This window comes from Anopheles coustani, chromosome 3, assembly GCF_943734705.1.
Source record: "Anopheles coustani chromosome 3, idAnoCousDA_361_x.2, whole genome shotgun sequence".
Classification (NCBI taxonomy): domain Eukaryota; kingdom Metazoa; phylum Arthropoda; class Insecta; order Diptera; family Culicidae; genus Anopheles; species Anopheles coustani.
Window position 1 is genome coordinate 1,960,001 of NC_071288.1, and position 19,513 is coordinate 1,979,513.

Sequence of the window (19,513 nt, forward strand, 5' to 3'; positions counted from 1 at the left end):
GACGGCGCACACGGCACGCCGCCGTCAATGTCGTTTAGGTTCCGCTTTCAATCAACCATTTACCTCCGCGCCCGGCCGCACGATCCAGGCACCCTTTCGTGTCCCTCTCGGCTTTCGTGTCCCTCTCGGGGAGATTTTGTTATCCGCATTTTCACTTTGTTGTTGGTGAAAAAAAAGTGTCCCCAAACGTAAAAGCCTCCTCCGTTACATATTACGAACCGCATATGCAACCGAGTGAGATGGAATGAAAGAAAGCAGTAGGCGAGAGGTTTTTGCTCATTTTTGAATTTTGTCTCGTCTTCCATGTGGCTTAGTAAGCGGAGGTTCGCATTTTAAAAAGGGAGATTGATGGACGACAAAAATGCACACACGGACGGACTGTGACGGACCTGCACCGTGCATCACGCGGCCACGAGCCGCCTATATGGATGTCAGGTGAAAGTTCTTTCGCCCGGAGACCTACCCTACCCAGAGCTGGTTTATAATCGTGTGCGCAAAACGAGTACAATTACTGCCTGGCACTGTACTGGGCACTGTACTGGGAGCCAATTAATAAAGAAAACGATAAGGTAAACGCGGCGATGATGGGTTGAGGAAAATCCATCCGAAAATGTATCCTGACCTCGGTCAAGCCTAGACAGACATGTTACCGCAAATTACATCTCTGCCTCCCTCGTTTGCGGTTGCCGAAGAGCGAGAGAAGTGTGTCTCGGGGGGAAAAGGAAGGGCTCGAAGCGAGAAGCGGCGCAACCTCGATGGGAAAAAAAGAAGCCGGACAGTGTAATAAAAATAAGTTTTTGAAACAACCTCTTGTGGGACCGCACGAGGTGGCGGAGCAGGTTCGGCGGTCCGATCTCTTGGCAGAAGGGTTTGTTTTAGAAATGACCGAGGGGAAGGGGAGGTGTAAGCAAGGTATGGATCGGCTAATGCCGGCATCTTGTAGTCGAACATGTATCAAATTCTGTGACCGGCAACAGGTGGCGCATTAGGACGGGTTTTAAACGGCGTAGCGCGAGAAGAGTCCGGTGAAGCCTCACGGTGGGGAATTGTCACCAATGTAAATATGCACCTTAACGCACCTTCGCCCAAATGACGAGACGACGACGACGACGACGACGACGGCAAGGATGATGAGCGGTCGAAAAAACGGACGCGAGGAGCACACTACCGTCGCGCAACACGCACGTGTGTGTGTGTGTGTTTGCCGATGAGCCAAAAGGCAAATGGACGACGGTGAGGAACGTGCGAAGAAACACCAAATACGGCCAATATGAAGGACCACGGTCACGAAGGGGAGACACGACACGCGGGTTTACAAGTACACGACAAATAAAACAAGAAACTATGGTTACAACTTAAGTGAGCTATCACCCACTACGCACTTAAAACCAAAACAACCGGGGTTGATAAAACGATAAACGAAACTTAAAATGACACTGTAATAAAAACGAAACAACGATGCTTAAAAAAACGACGGGGACGATTTAGCGACACCGGCCTACTAGCAGCTACGGTTCACTACGGGAGAATAATTTGCACTGCCTGCCTTGATGGTTGCCACGGTCCGGGTCGAGCTCTCGTCTCGCGACGTCCGTGTCAGCTGAGCTGAGAGCGGCTTACGTGCGAGCGATTTTGCTTGTTTTTTGCGACACGTGAGAACGCGAGCTGAAACCGCGAACCCGCGAGAAGATCGTCGGTAGTAAACGTCGCAACGAGTACGCGAGAGATTCCGCGCGTCGTCTTGCGGTACACTATTCGCTCGTAGTCGTTTTGCTTTCGGGGAGAGGATTAGTGTTGAGTGGCTTCTCTTCTTCGCCGGACGACGTCTACTTTCTTCTCTTTCCGCGTGATGCGAGAAAAAAGTGTAATCACACACGCGAATACCGCGATCTACAGATCTTCGTCGGGGTCGTCGAAGCGTGCAGCTTGAGCATATGTGAGCAGACGAGAGTAGTGGTGAGCAAGCGAAAGTGTCATAATGAGATGATCAATCTCATGGTAAACGCGACTGTGGGTGCCGGGTGTAGCTCGCCGGACCATCCGTGGGTCTGGTAAGGGTCAAATCGGGGCGGCAGGGTGCAGAAGGCAGCGCCCCCCGATGGCCTCGATCTGATCGTGTGTGCGTGATTGGCCGTTTAATTATTCGGCTGCGTGCGACCTCGCGGGACAACGGCACCTCCTCACCATCGCCGGCGATCGTGGGGCGAGGAGTAGGACGCCACCATCGCCGCACGCTAAAGGGTTGACATTTCAAGCCGCGATCCACGACGACGGCACACACTGTAAACGGGCTGATCCCGTTGATAGACCGTTGGAGGTGTCAATTATTCCATCACACCTGTGCCCGTTCCGACTGACACTGACGACTGACACCATGATCAATGACGGCGTTGTTGGGCGTGAAAATAATCGCACCGAACCGGGGACCGATCGCACTATTATCGCATAGCAAAACACGTGCGCTCCGGGTTCGGGTGACAGACGGAACACACGATTATCGAGACTCGGCAAGGGGAAACGCAAGCAGCACCGGAAAACCCGTTTTCATCGACACGCCATTGGGATAAGCGGGTCGGTACGGTTGGGCACGATTTCGCTGTCCACCAGCCCTCGTGATCGGACGTGAATCCCTACACATGCCCCATGGGGTGGTGATGATGGCATCGTCGAAGTAGATTTTAATGAAGTAATTAATTCGTCATGGTGTGCCAATGGTAAGTTTTCACGGGCAAACCCGTGGTCGGAAAGTGGGCAGCCGCCGCGGACGGAACGTGGCGCAGCAGTAGGTTCGCTTTTCGTCGCCATCGTCGCCGGCGAGGGACCGAGAATACACACAGATCTAAAATTAAATCTGCCTACTAGCATTATGCACAATCCGACGACCGCGACCGAAACTACGCCCGGTCTGCTATTGCTCTCCATTTATCGTACACATTCCCTGGCCTGTCCTGCACAATACCCTTCGGCGTACTTTTTCCTGAAGATTCTCTCCCCCCCCTCCACCCCAAATGCCTTGTTTTTCTTACGAATGTTTCTCAGCGGGAATTGATGGAGTCGCCTCGGAAGGTTTGGAAAGTGTGACGTGGACGAAGATATAAAAAAAAGGTTGAACGTAGAAAAAGAACTGTGTGTCTTTTTTGACAATTAACATGATGATTGGAATTGGCCTTGAATCAAAGGAAAAAGATGTTAAATAATCAGCCCTTGGTCGTATATTTTAAAACATGTGACATTTTTGGCAATTAGAATAACTTTTGTAAACAATATTGGTTGTTTCAAAACCCTTTCCAATGGAACTTCCAATCGCACCGGGGCTCTTGTGGTTCTGGACCGAAAAATGGTCGCGCTTATGCTTCGGCACGTTTAACCTACTTTCGCCCTCTCTTGCCCTCTCAAGCACAATAGACTTGATAGAATCATAATGTCTGCGACGCAGCTGGAAATTGTAACAAAATGTTCATTATTTTATAATCGCTTTACTTCGCGGTAAATAATGTGTGTACCATTAGCGCTTGCAAGACACAGGCGGACACAGAGTTTGGTTGGGGCCCACCATGTTTACATTTCCAGTGTGCACGGCGACACCCGTGTGCCAGCCTCGACAAACACACCCGCGCCAGTAGCACATCCCCCCCACCGACGTTGTCGTCCCCCACCCCCCTTTCTTGATAGTCAACCGAAAAAACGAGTTCGAAAATGCAAACGTTTGTTCAATGTAAACGCGCCGAAGGGAAGTCTCGCGCTCTCTCGTGGGTGTCTTCCCGATGTTGTCATTTGCCCTCTCCACCACTAGCATCCACTACCAAGTGAGGGACTTATCCCGTCAAAGAGTTGAGCCCCCCTCAGTGCACGGGTTTGCCTTGGGGGGGGGGGGGGGGTGTTTCTTGCGTTTCTTTAGCCCAGAGCCCGCCGCAGGCCGGTGTCGTTTGGGAAGAAAATTACTACACTAATTATATGCCCATCTAGCAGCGTAAAACGGAACGCTGATAATAAGATAATTGTCTCCCTATCGCTCTTGGTTTTTCTTTCCATTTTTTTTTCTTCGCAGGTAAGACCGTGTTTGGGGGGGTCGTTTGTTGACACAAGTCGTGTGGAATGTACGTAGATCCGTAGGCAATTTATTGGTTTTGGTCGAGCGACGCGAATGCAACCATCGCGTGTTGAGGGTGAGAAATATACAAAGTGAGAATCCTACTAAGAATGCGTAACGAAATCATTTGCTTGCCTCCATTGGGAAAATTGATTATTTAAACAGAGCTTTAGCATGTCCTCTTGCAGTCTGCTTTATCTAATTACAGTCGAACAACAGTTTGAATCGCTTAATTTGTTTTTGAGAAACACATTCAGAGGGTTTGTGCAAAGTGCGAAACTGTTTCTCTTTGTACCAACAATTAAGATGTTATTTCGAATTGCCTTTGCTTATCCGGCTGAATTGGTACACTTACGCACAAAACGATGTTTTCGCCAACGAGTCAAATGAAACCACTCGCGATGGAGGCGCCTGGTTGGGGTAAGAAAGTTCTTTAGTTTATTCTCCCTTTGCGTAAGCGTACGGAGTTTGGCGCATAGTTAGTTGTGTTTTGTTTTTTGGCATTTAACACTACCAGATAACAGAGAGTGGACAAGCGAGGGGACAGGGGACGACAGATTCCTCTTCAAAATGCGGTAAAAATTGCAGGCACTTTGGTGCGGTGAGTTATGGAATTAATTAAAACTTTTTGCCCCAGAATCGGTGCTTCGGTGGCGCTAGCTACCCTTGGTTGTTGTTTTGGTTTTACTCTTCCCCCGGCGGGTCATAAATAAAAGAGTTTTTCGTCTTGCAAGGAAAAGTTGCATGGAATGTCTTGAGGAAAGTTTAGAGCAACCAATTGGCACCGCCGCTCAACGGCAAATTGGTGACCTTTTCTTCGGCAAGTTCGCGTGCTGGTGGGTCTATTAGCTGGTGGAGTTTATTTTTGTTTGTCGTCCGGATGGCTAATTGAATTTCTTTCCCTAATTGTGTCGCTTGTTGTTGTCTTGTGTTGTTTTAGGCATATCGATTGGTTTCGGGGAGGAAAAGTAGGTTTTTTGAATGAACGCTGGACTTCGTCTTCAATGTGTGGAGTTTTATCTCCCGTTCATTCTACATCAACTAACCAACTTTAACATTTGGTTTTCCCAAAATTAGCGCATTCCAGTCCCATGTTGCACCAGACACAGGTTTCCACGGAACTAGTTCAGCGCAAAAGTCTCTCTGTACACAAGTGAGAGATAAAAATGCAAATTACCAAACGCGCGCCCAGGCGGCAGAATCTTTCGGTAGGTCTCCGTTCGTTCGTTCGTTCAGGCTCGTTCTAACGAATGTTTCCACTGCTAATTGGTTCGCCAGGGGCTGCGCGATAGACCGCACGCTGTTGATTTATGGTGAAAGTCAAAAACTCCGGCACACGGCCCCGTGGCATTTCCATCATTTTCGGAGCCGGGCCGGGCATCGTTGCTTTCGCTGGGAAACCGCTCAAACCGAGCACCCGGAAGTTGATATTTTATTCATGAAAGCTAGTCGGGTGGGCCGACATAATTTTTCGGAGATAACCCACGGAGAGGCGAATGGGGCAGACGCTTGCCCTTCTATCGTCTACCCGCCCCGGAACACCTAGTCCCGGAACAGGGAACGGAAGGCTCAACAATAATCGATAGTCGCAGGAAGGAAGTGCCTGCTGGGAAGTAAAGTCAAGCCAAAGCGTTTTTCATTTGGCTCTGATCCAACCACCTTTCATCGGCCTTGTAGTTCAACCTGCTCATCCCTTTGCTTCTCTTTTTAGTTGTTAGTTTGGTCCATCTTTCACGGTGTGTTGTGTGTGTGTTATAATTGATGGATCACACCGGCATGCAGGAATGTTACTGAAAAGCATCCCATCAAACAGGTGCTCTTTGTGGTTGGTATCGTTGGTGGAATTGGTTTATCCATCTCCCTGAAGAGATGCAGTGCCGTTGCTTTAAAAAACTGTCAACCACAGTGTCCCGAAATCGTGTCCGAATTGTTATTATTCCGTTTCCCTCGGTGATGAGAGAGTCCCGCGTCCTCACCGGTCGCATCACGTCGTATATGCATGTAGTTAAATATTCAACGATTTAATTTCCTGCCCTGTCTGCCGGTACGTTCAACCGAAGCTGGCACGCGAAACGAAGCGCCTACAACGACAACCGTCGACGACCCCGACTAGCATGAAGCCTACGTCACGCGCGCGTACCTTTGGGGATAGTTTTGTATCCCGTGTGTTTCGAAGCTGCGAGCGTGTACGTATGCGTGAAGGGCCAAGCCTTTATGGAGATTGAATATTGATAGCTCAATTATCGGGGGTCGGCGCTCTCTCGATCTCGAGCTTGACCCGCTCCGGTGTAGGTGACGACACGTTGACCGATGAAAGATGGCTACTCGAGTGGCTCGAAACAGGATCAAGACAGCCATGATCGTATAACAACTAATCGTTTACGTTAGTGCAATTCGCAAAGAAACTCCGGAAAAACCAAACCACAAAGTAGTGAGAACGTGTAGTTGCGGACACCATGAAGGGCACTTGGTTCAGTGTAAGGTGAGATGGTTACGATGAAGCTTTAATTTTAACAGTGACGCCACTGAAACCCACTGAGAAAATTGCTACCAAATTCCCACGCCCCCACAAATACACGAAGACATACACACAAAAGTTCCTACTCCATCCCCAGTTATTATCGATATAAAACAGATAGTGGGAGGTGGAGGTGCTACATTTTATTTTTATCATACAATTAACATCAACATGCATCAATAACCTCCGCTCCCGGTGGGATTAAGCCTAGCGATGCGCAGCAGTGGGTTTGCAAAAAGTATATTTCACCCAAACAACTGCGTGCGGATCGGGAAACAGAAAGAAAAACAAGCACCAAACGCACAAGATGAGCAGTTTGCGATGAGAGAGGAAGGATCGAAAGCATTGTTTGGTATTTTTGTCAAAACAAATGTACAAATAACCGGGTCCTCGTAGGTAGTAGAAACGACGTCGAAAGTGGGGACGTAATATCGTCGGCTAGGTTAAACGAAAAGAAGAGAAAGAGAGATTCGATGGCAGAGAAAGCTAGAGAGATCGCTTCACAATGAAGATGTCAAACGCGGTAGTGTTTTGTGTTTGACCGTCCGCACAAAAACGGGAAAACCACTTCGCAACTGTCAAAAAGCAACGTAGCACGTAAACACACAAATTAGCACATTGCGGCGGTGTTGTCAATTGAACGGCTAGTTGGCGGTCGTAGTAGCCTTCGATCGGTAGCTGCTAGTACATGTGGCTCCTTTGTGCGGTGCTGGTGCTGCAAATGGAGGAGAAATCAAGCAGGTGGTTGCTTTCAAAGTGCACTAATCGGAGGAGGCTGTGCGTACAATAACCAGATTGCTATGGTTTGACGATCGTTTGACATTTGACAGCAACGTCGGAGCGTGGTTGTCGTTCGAAGTGGAAAGTGGTTTTATCAGCAAGACAACTTAACACTGATTAGTAATGTGTTGTGTTTGATTTTACACGATTAATATATGGCAGGTGTTCTTTTACTTCCTCCATATTTCTGTTCGAAATTCGAACGCGATATTCATCGGCGTACAGATGTTTGTGATTGTCAAAAATTGTAATCTATATCCATAAGGTTTATTCCTCCCACCTGTGTCCCCTCTGCGGAATGTGCGAGTGTCTTTAATCCAGTGTGTGCGAGCATGTGTGGCAAGTGTGAAAATTGATGTTGGAAAAGGCGCAAAAGAAAAGAATAAATCCCGCCCGACACGTGTTGACTTCCGCGATCGGAGGAGCATTAGTGTTGGCAATGGCGTAGTTGCCCACTTGGTGGTGGTGGTGTTGGTGTCGGCGACCAAAGGCAAATTTATTTATGTTTGACCAGCTTCCCCGAGCAGCTTGGTGGTGGACGGGGGTTAGTAGCAGCGGCCCCGCAATGGCCGCACGGAACTTGCAGGCGTGTCTCAGCCAGCTATCGATAGCGATTGACAACGACAAATGGGCAGCATCGTCCGCGGAACCGGACTGGCACGAGGAAGCGCTCAAGTAGGTTTCTCTGATTTTCCAATTTTCCAACGCCTCCTTGGCTCCCCGTTTTCCCTCCTAGCGATTGTTTACTTCTTTTCGGGCCCTTTTTTTGCTTCCACCCATAGGGAAAGTGGGTGTTGGGGGGGAGGAGGGAGCAAAGCGAGCAAAGGAGGTGGTGAATGATGTGGAACCATCGTCGTCTCCCGCGTGACTACGAAGCGTACGCCGATGTGTAAGACGGACGGACGGACGGGGGGGGCACGAGGAGAGGTCGTCGTTAGCTGACTGGTGTATGGCGGTTTTTCCCCATTCATCTTCTGTTGCTTCAGTTGACGCTTTGATGCGGAAAAAAGAGCATGAGAAAAAAAAAAAACGACGGTGTGACTGAAATATCGGACCAATCCCGAAGTAAGTTGCAATGGTAGACACATTCTCGGCGATGGTCGACGGTTTTGTGGATTGTAATTGACACCTTTTGTCCATTGGAGGGGACGAGGAAATCCGCAAGCGAAAGAAAATGAGCAATGAAAAGGGGGAAAGGGAAAGTTGGGGAACTGAGCGTGGGGGTGCAATGTTGGGTGTTGATAATCTTTTTCGACCGTGAGTCATTTCGGTGTGGTTTTGCGAGTATTTTTAACTTTTTGGCAGCCACCTCATGCCTTGCGATGTAAAGGAAGGAAACAACACTGCGGTGGTAGTGGCGGAAATACCAAAGGAAAAAAAGAAAACCCCTAAAAAAAGATTGCGGCCAGCTGAAAATGGCCCGCAACAATGAAATACCGCCAACCGGTCGCGCTAAAGACGTTCCCTCGCTTGTGTCAAACCGTCCATAATGATGGTACACGTACACACAAATACACACAAACACACACCAAAGGAAGCGACCATTTGGCCGCGCACAAATTGTGTGAGTCAAACAGATGCGACCGTTTTTCGCGGGCGGATCGCGATTTTTACGATTTTGATTTTTGTTCACAACGTTTGTTTTTATTTCTCACAAGATAATGTTTGTCAAGGCGTGTGTGTATGCGTTTGGATGTGGAAGAGGGGGGGGGGGGGGGGGGGGGGTGACTGTTTTTTTTGCTGCAAAAACTAAACAAATGTTTTCAACCGCGTACCGTACATTGCGATTTACGAACTGTTCGCAGTGAGTCATTAGTGGCTCGGTTGGTAAATTCCGATCGACCCAGAAAAGAGAAAGGAGTAGAAAACATATTTAATAGGATGTCTGATTGCGATATCATATTTACACTCGCGGTTCGTGATAAATCATTTGCAGTGTGACATATTTTTTAGGTTGACGAGAACGAAAAATGAGTTGCTTTTTGATTTATCAATTCCAGATACTAGCAGCATATATCGAGGAGTTGATTGATCAACCATAACCATAGGTTTTACTCGAAGTTATTTATTTGCATCAGAAAATATTTCTTTAACTTTTACATGTCATACCACAAAGTAAAGCTTTGATCAACTTTATCGATACCTGATATAACAAAGTGTCAGGATGTAAGAGAACAAGAAAAGCTTACCTACTTGCCTTTCCTGGTAATTTTACGCATAGTTAGGGTTTGGCCGAATAATTACAAGGATGTTCCGAGGCTCGGTTTTGCCGATAATAGGTTCTGGGAAACATAGGGCATTTGTTCATGTGTGTCTATTCGGGGAGGGAAACCGTTTGTCGAACTCCCCCGAGAGCCTTCGCTTCGTATCGTGTGTGTTTCATCGCGCTGACCTTCGGGCAGACCCGACAGAAGAACCTTAGGTGTGCTTTTACGTATGAAGAAAAATCGCCAAAGTTCGGACTCTTTCTTAGCCTTCAGAGAGAGAGAGAGAGAGGTAGGGTAGCGAGGCACGGCCGGCATCCTTTTTCATGGTCCGATTGCGTGTCGAAGAGCGGTAACCGCGCCGAAAGAATAATATAGCTTATGTGTGCGCCGCGGTTCCCGTTGTCCGTCCGTCCGTCTGTTGTGTGCATGTGCTCGATAAGAAAGCGTCCTTTCAGGACGAATTAAAAAAGCGTGCGCTATCAGCTTGCTTTGATCACAGCGACGACGGACGGAGTGCTGCGGAGGGGAAATCGATCGAAGGTTTTCCCTGAGTAAGTTTTGCACTCCCGCCACCAACAACACCCGGTTTTGGGTTGGGCTTCCGCTTTCGTTGGTTTTAGTGTGGTGAAACCTGTTTTTTTTCGCTGTTCTGGTTCTTTCCTTCCCGTGTTGGGTAATTATTGTAATGAAAAGGCTGCCAGCAACAGTGTGTTACACACGCCACCTTAACCAACACGAAAAACTTCCTGAACTCCTGAACAACGGAAGCGCTGGAAAAAAAACGCCGGGTTTGGTAGAGATTAGTTTGCTGATACTGCATCCTGCCCGAGTATCGAGTACCGATCGGATTTTAACGGATTGACCTACATTCCGGATAGTGGAAAACTCATAACGTCCATCCTTAAGAGCCCGGTTTGTGCATCTGTGGAGTTTTTATTTCGTTCGCTCTGATCACTTGGTTGCATGAGGTCATGTTTGGATTGAATGTTCATGAATGCCAATGTTTGCTCCCTCTCGAAGGCTCTTATATCTTCAAAGAGACCATTTTCAATCGAAAATAAAATCGATGCACACGTGCACGATGAACTTCCTTTAAATAAAATGAACGGGAGAGCAATGAACAGTGCTTTGACTATCGTGTGTTCTCCTTCGTCCTTGATGAGTGAAACTCATATTTGGCTCGCGAAAGGGAAATCCCACGAGCGTTCAATGATGAAGTTGAGGCTCGCCTAGTAGATGAGGTTCATTTTTCATAAACCCTCCGCAAGGTTAATTGTGCCGCGTACGTGTGTGTGTCGATGGAGACGCCTGGTTGCTCGTGAAAAATGTCCGCGGTACCGCTACATGTTTGATTGCGATACATTCATGATAATTAACCAATTGATGGTTGCCTGCGCCGACGTTGGTGACGCGCATGGCACGTGCCGTGTCGAGGTTGATGGTAGATTAATTTTCTCCGGCACTCCTCCACCCCCCCCCCCCCCATACCGCAGCTCCTCATCCAGGATACGAGATGGATTGGATTGAGGGTGGTTTTTCCCGACGGGGCGAATGGAAAGCGGGACGGCGGAGACAGTCAAAGTCAAACAAGAAAAGAATCCAAGGGAAAGGAAAGTGTCGCGCGCGCCGAACAACGGGCGAGAGTTGGGTAATAAAACATTCAACATGACTGTGCGCGCTGTCCGGGCGAGTGATTGAGGGTGCCTTCTGTTCTGTGCGCGGGGTTGATCCGACCAATCCGACCTCAACCCACACCTCTGGGTGGCCTGGCCTCTCGGGGGTGGATACGGTTCAATTTCCATGCACCGAAACCGTAGCGACCCCACCGGCTGTGCCGGCGGACGTGCGTGAAATAGTAAAGCAATGTGTCGTGTCCTTCAATCTTTGACGCTGACGAGGGGGCGAGGGGGAGAAGCTAGTGGTAGCTGCTGCCAAAAACGACAGCCCGAGGCAATAAACTACCGGATAAGAATGACAGCGAATGGCCCCGTGGTGAATTGATTCGTAAAGGAAATATTTATCGGGACAGGTTTCCGTGCCCCACCCTTCCAGTTGCTGCCTTTCCTTCCGGCGCCACGAGCTTCCGTGCGTCTTTTAATCAGCCCTGTTTTTTTTTTTTAATTTTTCACAGTCTTCATCTTCGGGCCACACCCAGCCGCGGAAGGGAACTTGTATCGAACTTTCGCTACAAATGACGAGCAACCAACTCCGAGTCCGAGTCCTTTTCACGAACCATTTTCTCGTGCATTTTAACCACTTCAACTCCGTTAAGCTCTTGTGGAAATATGTGTGTTTTTGGTGGGAAAAATAAAACCTTCCAAAGCAGCTAAACTCTCCCAAGGAAGAAGCTAAACGGGCGTGTTTTCCTTAACTGTAGGGTGTTTTTGGTTTCTTGTTTTCCTTCGTGCATTTGATTTGTTTTGATTGCCTTGCGAGAGAGTTTTATTATTCTCCGAATGCGGAACGTAGGCGAGGCGCATCCAACCCGGAGCCAGCGGTCCAAAGTTTCTGTTATTTTATAGTGGGCTGTGGGGAGTGAATTTGCATAAATTCAGTGTCCTCCCATCCCCTCTTCTCCTCCCGAGGGCACATCTTATGCACATCGCGAAACCGCTTTCGGCAGCAGTTTTGTGTCGCCACTTTATGTTCGGTTTAAAAAGGATAGGATGTTGCCTTCCCGGGAAGGCGATGTGGCCAAGCCGCACTGGAAAAGAAACAAGTTTTCTACCCTTTTCGCTGAACATTTTCGGAACGGAGGGTACGGACATTCCATTCGCCTCCGTTTCCACAGTGACCCCGATTTTCCGAATTAGAAAATTTATCAAGCCATCAGCCATGCTTGCTCGCGTTATCCTTTATTCCTTTTGGTTTCGTAGAAGTTAAGGTTTTACCTCCTTCTTATCTAAGACGTAGCTATACTTTTGCACATTTCGCCAACCGAAAAGAAACAACAAAGAGCCATCGACGATGAAATGGGACACCAAAGTTTTATCCGATCAAACGTTAGCGTACCAAAACAAAAAAAAACGTGGCAATTTAGATAAGAGTTAAATTACATTTGTTCTATTTGTTTTTATGCACCTTTGTTTTTTTTTATGAATGATTGATTGGATAGGATATTCATAATGCAGAATTTGCCCCTACCCCGGAAGAACCCTTGGCCAAGTTGCCAAGTGATGAAGGAGTTGACTGACATCGGATCAAAATTTTCCCAACCTTGACTACTCCCGGTTCGTGCACTCTCATATACTCGTCATTTTTCCAATCGATGATAAGGAAAAGTTTATCTACGTCGAGTGTTTGTCTTCCTACTACGAACTAACTGAACGAACTTTTACGGGAAGGTGTAAAGTCAGAGAAGCGGAGAAGTTTCTCACACTCACCAACGGAAAACCCCAATCCGAAGCTGGTGTGGCTTCACTTAAGGAGCATTATTCAATTTCGAACGCCCGTTTTCTTTGCTTCCTTCCGTCTTCCCCGGGCATTCCCACCCCCCGTGTTTATGCACGTGTGAGTTTTTGTGTACCCATTTTCCGCGAACGCGAGTGTGAAGTGAAGCTTTTCCAGCAGCATCGCGAGTTTCTCGTCCGGCTTGAGAAAGTCTTGGCACTCTACTCTATTTCGAAGGATTGTGGTGGTTGGTTGGTTGGTTGGTTGGTTCCGGTGCCAGGAATGCTTGTCGATTATGGTTCGCCGAGAGGGTTTTTCCGCGCACAACCCGGAACGCTTCGGCAGGTGTGCAGTAAAAGCTTTCGCCTGATGATCCCAATCCCCGTACTGATGTGGCAAGAAACACGGTGGAGGAAGGCAAAGAAAGAAGGGGCCGGGTTTTTACGAAATTCCTCCTTCAAAACCTTCGAGCTGCTTCGACTTGTTAACCCTCCCGACAAGGTTGGAGTGGTGTGTAGCTGAATGACAAACAAAGGACGAAACAGAGGGAGTGTGGCGAGCAAGAGCCGCCTTTCCTCGATACCACTCGAGGAGAAGGAGTTTCTTCCGTGGAATCATATCCATCTTTTTTTTTATTCTGTTTCATTCCTTCTAATCCATCCGTCGTTGTCGATGGTTTTGGGCTAAGCTCTTCCTTTGTAAAGCACGACGACGACCGCGCGGGAAAAGGAGAAGAACTGGCGGAATACTCCTGTAGATGAATGTCGAGAGTTTTTGATTCACTTGCGTGTTTGTTTCCCAGTCGGGAAAGAATTGAGGAAAACGTGTACGGTGGCTGGCGAAATAATCGAAAGCGACGCTGCAGGGTTACTTCCTGTCCTGGTAGTGATGACTTAAAAGTTACTCAGCTTCCCTTCAGGGCGTAGAACGAGAGCGTGCCGAGTAGGAAGGATGTTTCAACATTCCTTAAACCGATTGGCAGGTTTTTTTTTTGCAAGTAAAAGGAAGTAAACTTTTACATCAAATCAACTTTTAGGTGTTTAACTGTGTTGAAATGTTCCCACCGAAAAGAAAAAAGAATCGATTGCCATAAGTCATGTATTGCTCGTTGAGTAAATATAAACAACATTTAGCGAAGCAATTGAACATGTTTGTCGACTTTGGGAAATTAATGCTATAAATAATTCACCCTCCGCTCTCTTTAAAATAAACGCTACGTAACGCGCGTTCACCTTCCTGGCTCCCGGTGGTCTGTGATTTCTTCCATCGCCACCAACAACGATCCCTCCTATCGTCCCACCCACCCACCACCCACCACCCACCATCTACCAACGCGCGAGAGTACCAGACTATAAAGTAATTTACCGTTTACTAGGGCACTGTTGACGTTTGTTTATTTTAGAGACCGAAAGACAGCCGAAATTAATGTAATTTGGTCGTAGGCTACAATAAAAGGTGAAGGTAAAGTCACTATCAACCGCGCATTTCACGTCCCATTCCACGCTGTTCACCCCTCCCACCAACGCCGCCCCTCCCAAGTAAAAACATTCTCGTCATTATCAGCATCTTCCGATCTGCAGGCATTCCTCTCGTTCCGCGCGCGTTTTTGTTTTCGCCGTTTTGCGACTTCAGATGAATAAGCGATTCCGGAGTGTCTCACCCCATTTCCCCTACCTGGAAAAACCGAGAAGAAAGTCCGGCCCCTCCCCAAATGAGGAAGTAGGTGGCGGCTTTAGGGTCGGTGTCGTCGTCGTCCCGGCGTGTTGCCATGTTGCGACCTTTTTCATGCGCTGTTCGGCAGATCGACATAGAGATCGAGTGTCGAGTGCGATAAGGAGGGGGCCGGAGGGGGACAGCGGGAGATGGGGGGGGGGGGGGAGGGGGTGGGGGACCGCAGCACCGGCGAGATAGGTTTATGGTTTGTGTATAATTAATTATTAAAAGCAAACATATCTCTGGACCGATTCTCGAACGAACCGGCGGACCGCTCCATCGGATGTTTGTCGAAAGCCGACCGGGAAGACGAGGAGAAGGAGGGAGGGGGAGGGGGAGGGGATGATACTGGAAAGAAGTAGACGCTAGGCAGATGATGTGTTGCGAGACGTTGCTTTGGCATTCGCTCGTCATAATGTGTTTTTCTCCCCTGGAGGTCCGCATTCCGAATTGCGGCGGAATGAAGGGGGGGTGGGGGGGGGGGAAAGGGAAGTCAAAAACGCGTGAAAAGCCGGGCCGATGAAAGACGTTGGCTGATAAATTGGCCTCATATGGCTTCGCGAGGACGCAAGGACGCGAGGAAATGAAGTACTTTATGGTTTCCGAGAAAGAAGGCGCACGTACGAACACTGGTGTCTTGTTGTCCGTGTGTCAAAACGGAAGAAAAATAAATGAGGCGTGTTTCCGAATCTCAGAAACGCGCGCGGTCACTTTTTCCAGCAGTAAATGTATTGAGGAAAAGTAACGACACTAAACAAGGAAGATTCACGCTTTTGTAAAGGTCGTAAGAGGGAAGTGAACTTTCCATTTAGTCAATGTTTTCTCTGCCTCTCTTTGCAATGATTGTTTAAGAAATATTTAAGGCTACATTCACCATAACTACGAGTGTTGGAAATTGTAGGAGGATATTGCCAATTGTTATCCCTACAACAAATTCAGCAAAAGCAGACGAAACGGAACCTTCCAGTGTATGTTTTTTGCTCCCACATTTCAAAGGTCAAACATGGACATGGCGCTCCAAATTGGAACTGAAAAGGACTCGTCGTGTCGTTTACGCTCCCCTGCAGGAAGAATAAACATGCGGTAGATTCTCGATGCTGATAAAAAAGAAGCTTACAGAAAAGACAAAGGCAGTTATGGGAACGAGAAAAGGCGAGAGAGAGAGAGATGAATAGCGACCTTGGGAAGGAGAAAATGAGACACCGAGTGTGAGGTAATGGGCGGAAAAAGACATGCCCGACGACGTCGGAACATGCTGGCCCGCGTGGCGTCGATGGAGGCGCCCGGTAATTGTCTCTCCTGGGGGTTTTCCTCTGCATGCTGGGTTGTTCGGGGAAAAACTGGTACCACGAGCTCCCCTTGCGTCTGTACTCTGGCCTCCAGTTATCTTCATTTGCCATTGCCTGCGAGCTAATCTTAATGCTGCGTAGCGTGTAGCATAACTAACCAGTTGGTGGGCTGCTGACTCGACACGAGCGCCGGGGGGTGGGTGGGGGTGGTTATGTTACTTCCAACCATTTTCCTCTGATCCTGGCCTCGCGTTACAATCGCGTTGGGACCTTTTGATTAGGCAAACTTCATGTACACGCACATACACATATAGGGGGGAGGGTGGGGGAGACCCGATTTTCTCCAGCATATTTATGTAATTTCTTTCCATCTGCCACCCCCTTGTCGGTATGAAGAAATTCATGAGCCACTACAACATCCCCACACACATACACACGCAAAGAATGCCTCGAGTGACATTGTATGGTGGTGAGTTACGATCGTTTTTTTTCCAAGAGAGAGAGCGAGGTTCCGAAGGGGAAACGGTAAACTATGTCCTTTCCACGCCACCCCCGGGTGGACAACATTGTACACATCCCAACGTGTGTGTGTGTGTTCAAGTGTCTCCGATTAAAAGTGCTCGTAAAGTAGTACAATCGCGCTCGCTCTGGTGGTGGCCATATCGTCGGAGGAGGTTCGTAAATTTCATTGCTTTAATAACTTTTCCTCCTCCGTTCCTCAGTTCGATTGACGCGAGTGGAGCGTGGCGGCGGTTGGGAGGAGTGAGGGAGGGTGAGTTGACAAAAGGGCTGACGACTTTTGCCTACCGGAGAGTGTGTCGCCATCCGGCAGACGATTACAGTGTTACAGTGTTACTGTTGTGTTCGCCTTTTCTTTCGTTTTTCCTAACCGCACACAAACACACACACACGCAGGGGGAGACTGGTTGGTGGCCCAATTTATTCCGCTGCCCCCTCCTCGGTAGTGAAATTGTATGACGACCACGACGACGACGACTCCCCGACGAAGGCGACAGGCAGCCATATGAATTTAATGCGATTTCCAGATTATGGTTAGCTTCTGCGTTTGGTGGGGGAGGGGGAAGTGGAGGATGGTGAGGGCTGGTGCATACACGCCACCCATCGTCGTCGGGTGGTTGGGGCGGCCATGTTGGTGTTGGCTAATATTCCCCCAGAACTGGTTTCAACAAGCACACCACAGACAGTAGGGAAGGAAACGTTTTCCTCGCAGCCGGGAAAAACATTACACCAGGAAGGGGGCGCAGGAGTTACGTACATAATTATAAATCCTGACACATGTCCCGCACTCCTCTTACCGTGCATTCGGGGGTAAGCCTTGTGCCTATTCCATCCATGTTGGAATGTTCGCAAAACAGGAGGCCGGACTGAAAGTGCACGCGTCATATAACCGATCGAAAAGTGCAAAGGATAAAAAAGGATAAAATAAATAATAAATTTCCCACGGCTCGGAATGGGCTTTAAAGAGTAGCGTTTGTGCTGCAATTTATTCGTTCCCCCATCACCGCCGGTTGCTGCATTCCTCCCGGTCCCGGGTCCTGATGAAAGCGGAAGGAATAAAAATCGCTGCACTTTGGCTTTCCATTCGACACGCAATTTCCGCATTAAGGCTCGTTCGCTTGCTTGCTGGGTCTCGTTCGCACTGCAACCAATTTGGGTATCCATTTCCGTCTTGTTTACTGTCATTTTCCTGCCCGGAAGTGCCCGATGAAAGGGTGTAGTGTTGTCTGCGTTTGACCATATGACGGTATGTCAATGAAAGGTGATTTATTAAGAGTGCATTATTAGCGCACTATGAGATAAGCTTTTCCCGGGAGTAACCGTTCGATGCACGACTTTTCATTCGATTTAAAATTTCTGAAGCTTGTATACAGCGCTGAAGCTTTTACATCTCACCACAAACAGGTCAAGTAGACAATTCTAGGATCTTCTAAAACGCTTCCTCTTCTAAATCACTTTCTAGGATCTTCTAAAACGATACCTAGCGGTTGAATGTTTGTAGTAGAGACTACAAACCTACTACTATATAGGATATGGTAGGCTATGATCCAAAGACAATTAACAGACAGGTCGGGTCAAAGCTGATTTTTGCTCCGCCATTGTTGTGACAGTTGGTTAAAAAAGTGTTTACAAAAATTTCCAGCTTACTTGTGGGAGATCTCCGCCAAAATCTTCGCGAAATAGGTAGTTGGTAATTCTAGATCACAGTATCCATGGTCTTGCGGATATAAACTGCTCTTCTGTGTGAAATCATGGGATATGGATCCTTTTGCTCGCTGCGATTGCCGAAATTAAGTTTGTTAAGCCTTAATTAATAAGCCTTATACGGAGCCTTCCTCCAGAACATATTTCGAACGCTCAACTCTTTGTTCTGTTGATGAAACATACCAAATTTGCAGTTTTACCCCACCTTCTTCGCTGTTCGTGAGAAGTAAACAAAATTTTAACCAACTGTCAAAAATTTTCCCACGGTTTGTGGCTCGTTACATGGTATGCTGCGACCTGTCTGTTAATTGTCTTTGCTATGATCGCTTTTTCGCATCAGAAAACGAGCGCAAATCACAACAATCCTCGCAAAAGTGTGTTTTCGACCGGAAAGCGATTTTCCCCTACTTTTACCTGACAACATACGACAACTATTATTTTGGTAGATCCTAGAAAGCGACGACTTGTCTTACTCGTTTGTATTGCCATGTGGAGGATTGACGATACAACATCAACAACTTTACAGTAGGCTATGTTTGATGTTCTACATACACTGTCGGGGTTGCTAGGTGAGATGTAAAACGCTGTAATGTATCTTCCAATAATAGACAACGCTACGTAGAAAAGAAAGAGTTTCACAACATTTCTTTTATTTGCATTGGCGTATAGTTGCACGAGCGAAATGAAATAATGACACAAGACAAAATGAGAACCAACCTTAAGAAATGATAATTAATAGCTGATAGACTTCGCCCACGGCCGCTAACCCCCCCCCCCCCCCCCCCCCTCCCCCAGCGGAAATTGACGGACAGGTGTAAATTTGTGTATCGATCAACTTTTAATGAAAATCAGCCTGTTCGTTTTGTTGTCCCCCCACCCCCGGGGGTGATGTCCACCAAACCCTTCCGTGTTCATTGTTTTTTCCGAGTATTTCTCCTTTCGCCAGCCCCGGCTCGGGGAGTGATTTCATTAATCCATCGAGCGAAATCGATATTCATTAATATACAATAAAATCCTGTGACCGATGGTAGGGGGGAAGAGTGATGAAAATGGGTGTGTATTTGTGTGCGAGTGCGTGCTTTCTTCAGCTGCACCCAATCGCTGTCGTCGGCCTCTTGTGCCACACCGGACGACAAACCAATTTTCCTTCGGCGCGTGGGACGCGGTCTGGTGGAAGGTGGCGCCCGTCGTGTGCGTGTCGTTGAAGGTGTGTTTAATGGTACGGAACAGCGAAAACCGGTGGAAAAACGGTCGGTCCACGTGGTGTAGCAAGCAAGCGGGGTTGCCAAGGGTTGAAACTCGA

General features: G+C 48.0%; 2 protein-coding genes across 4 annotated transcripts in view; one reads left to right on the plus strand and one right to left on the minus strand.

The window, feature by feature from the left end:
* The window catches only part of LOC131259053 (serine/threonine-protein phosphatase 2B catalytic subunit 3-like), a 6,657-nt gene extending 5,147 nt beyond the window's left edge, over nt 1–1,510 (minus strand). Inside the window, exon 1 of one of the 2 annotated variants that reach the window (XM_058260467.1) lies at nt 1,080–1,510. The gene's annotated coding sequence lies outside the window, so the exon portion shown is untranslated. Of the gene's footprint in view, nt 1–1,069 lie in introns of both variants that reach the window. The other variant, XM_058260468.1, reaches the window with a different exon arrangement.
* Nucleotides 1–19,513, plus strand: part of LOC131259052 (G protein-activated inward rectifier potassium channel 3-like) — a 56,581-nt gene that overhangs the window by 13,439 nt on the left and 23,629 nt on the right. Inside the window, exon 1 of one of the 2 annotated variants that reach the window (XM_058260466.1) lies at nt 7,215–8,063. The exons of the other annotated variant lie outside the window; for it this stretch is intronic. Within the exon in view, the coding sequence (XP_058116449.1) occupies nt 7,891–8,063 (173 nt within the window). The 5' untranslated portion in view covers nt 7,215–7,890. Of the gene's footprint in view, nt 1–7,214; nt 8,064–19,513 lie in introns of those variants that run through there. 2 annotated transcript variants of the gene reach the window in all.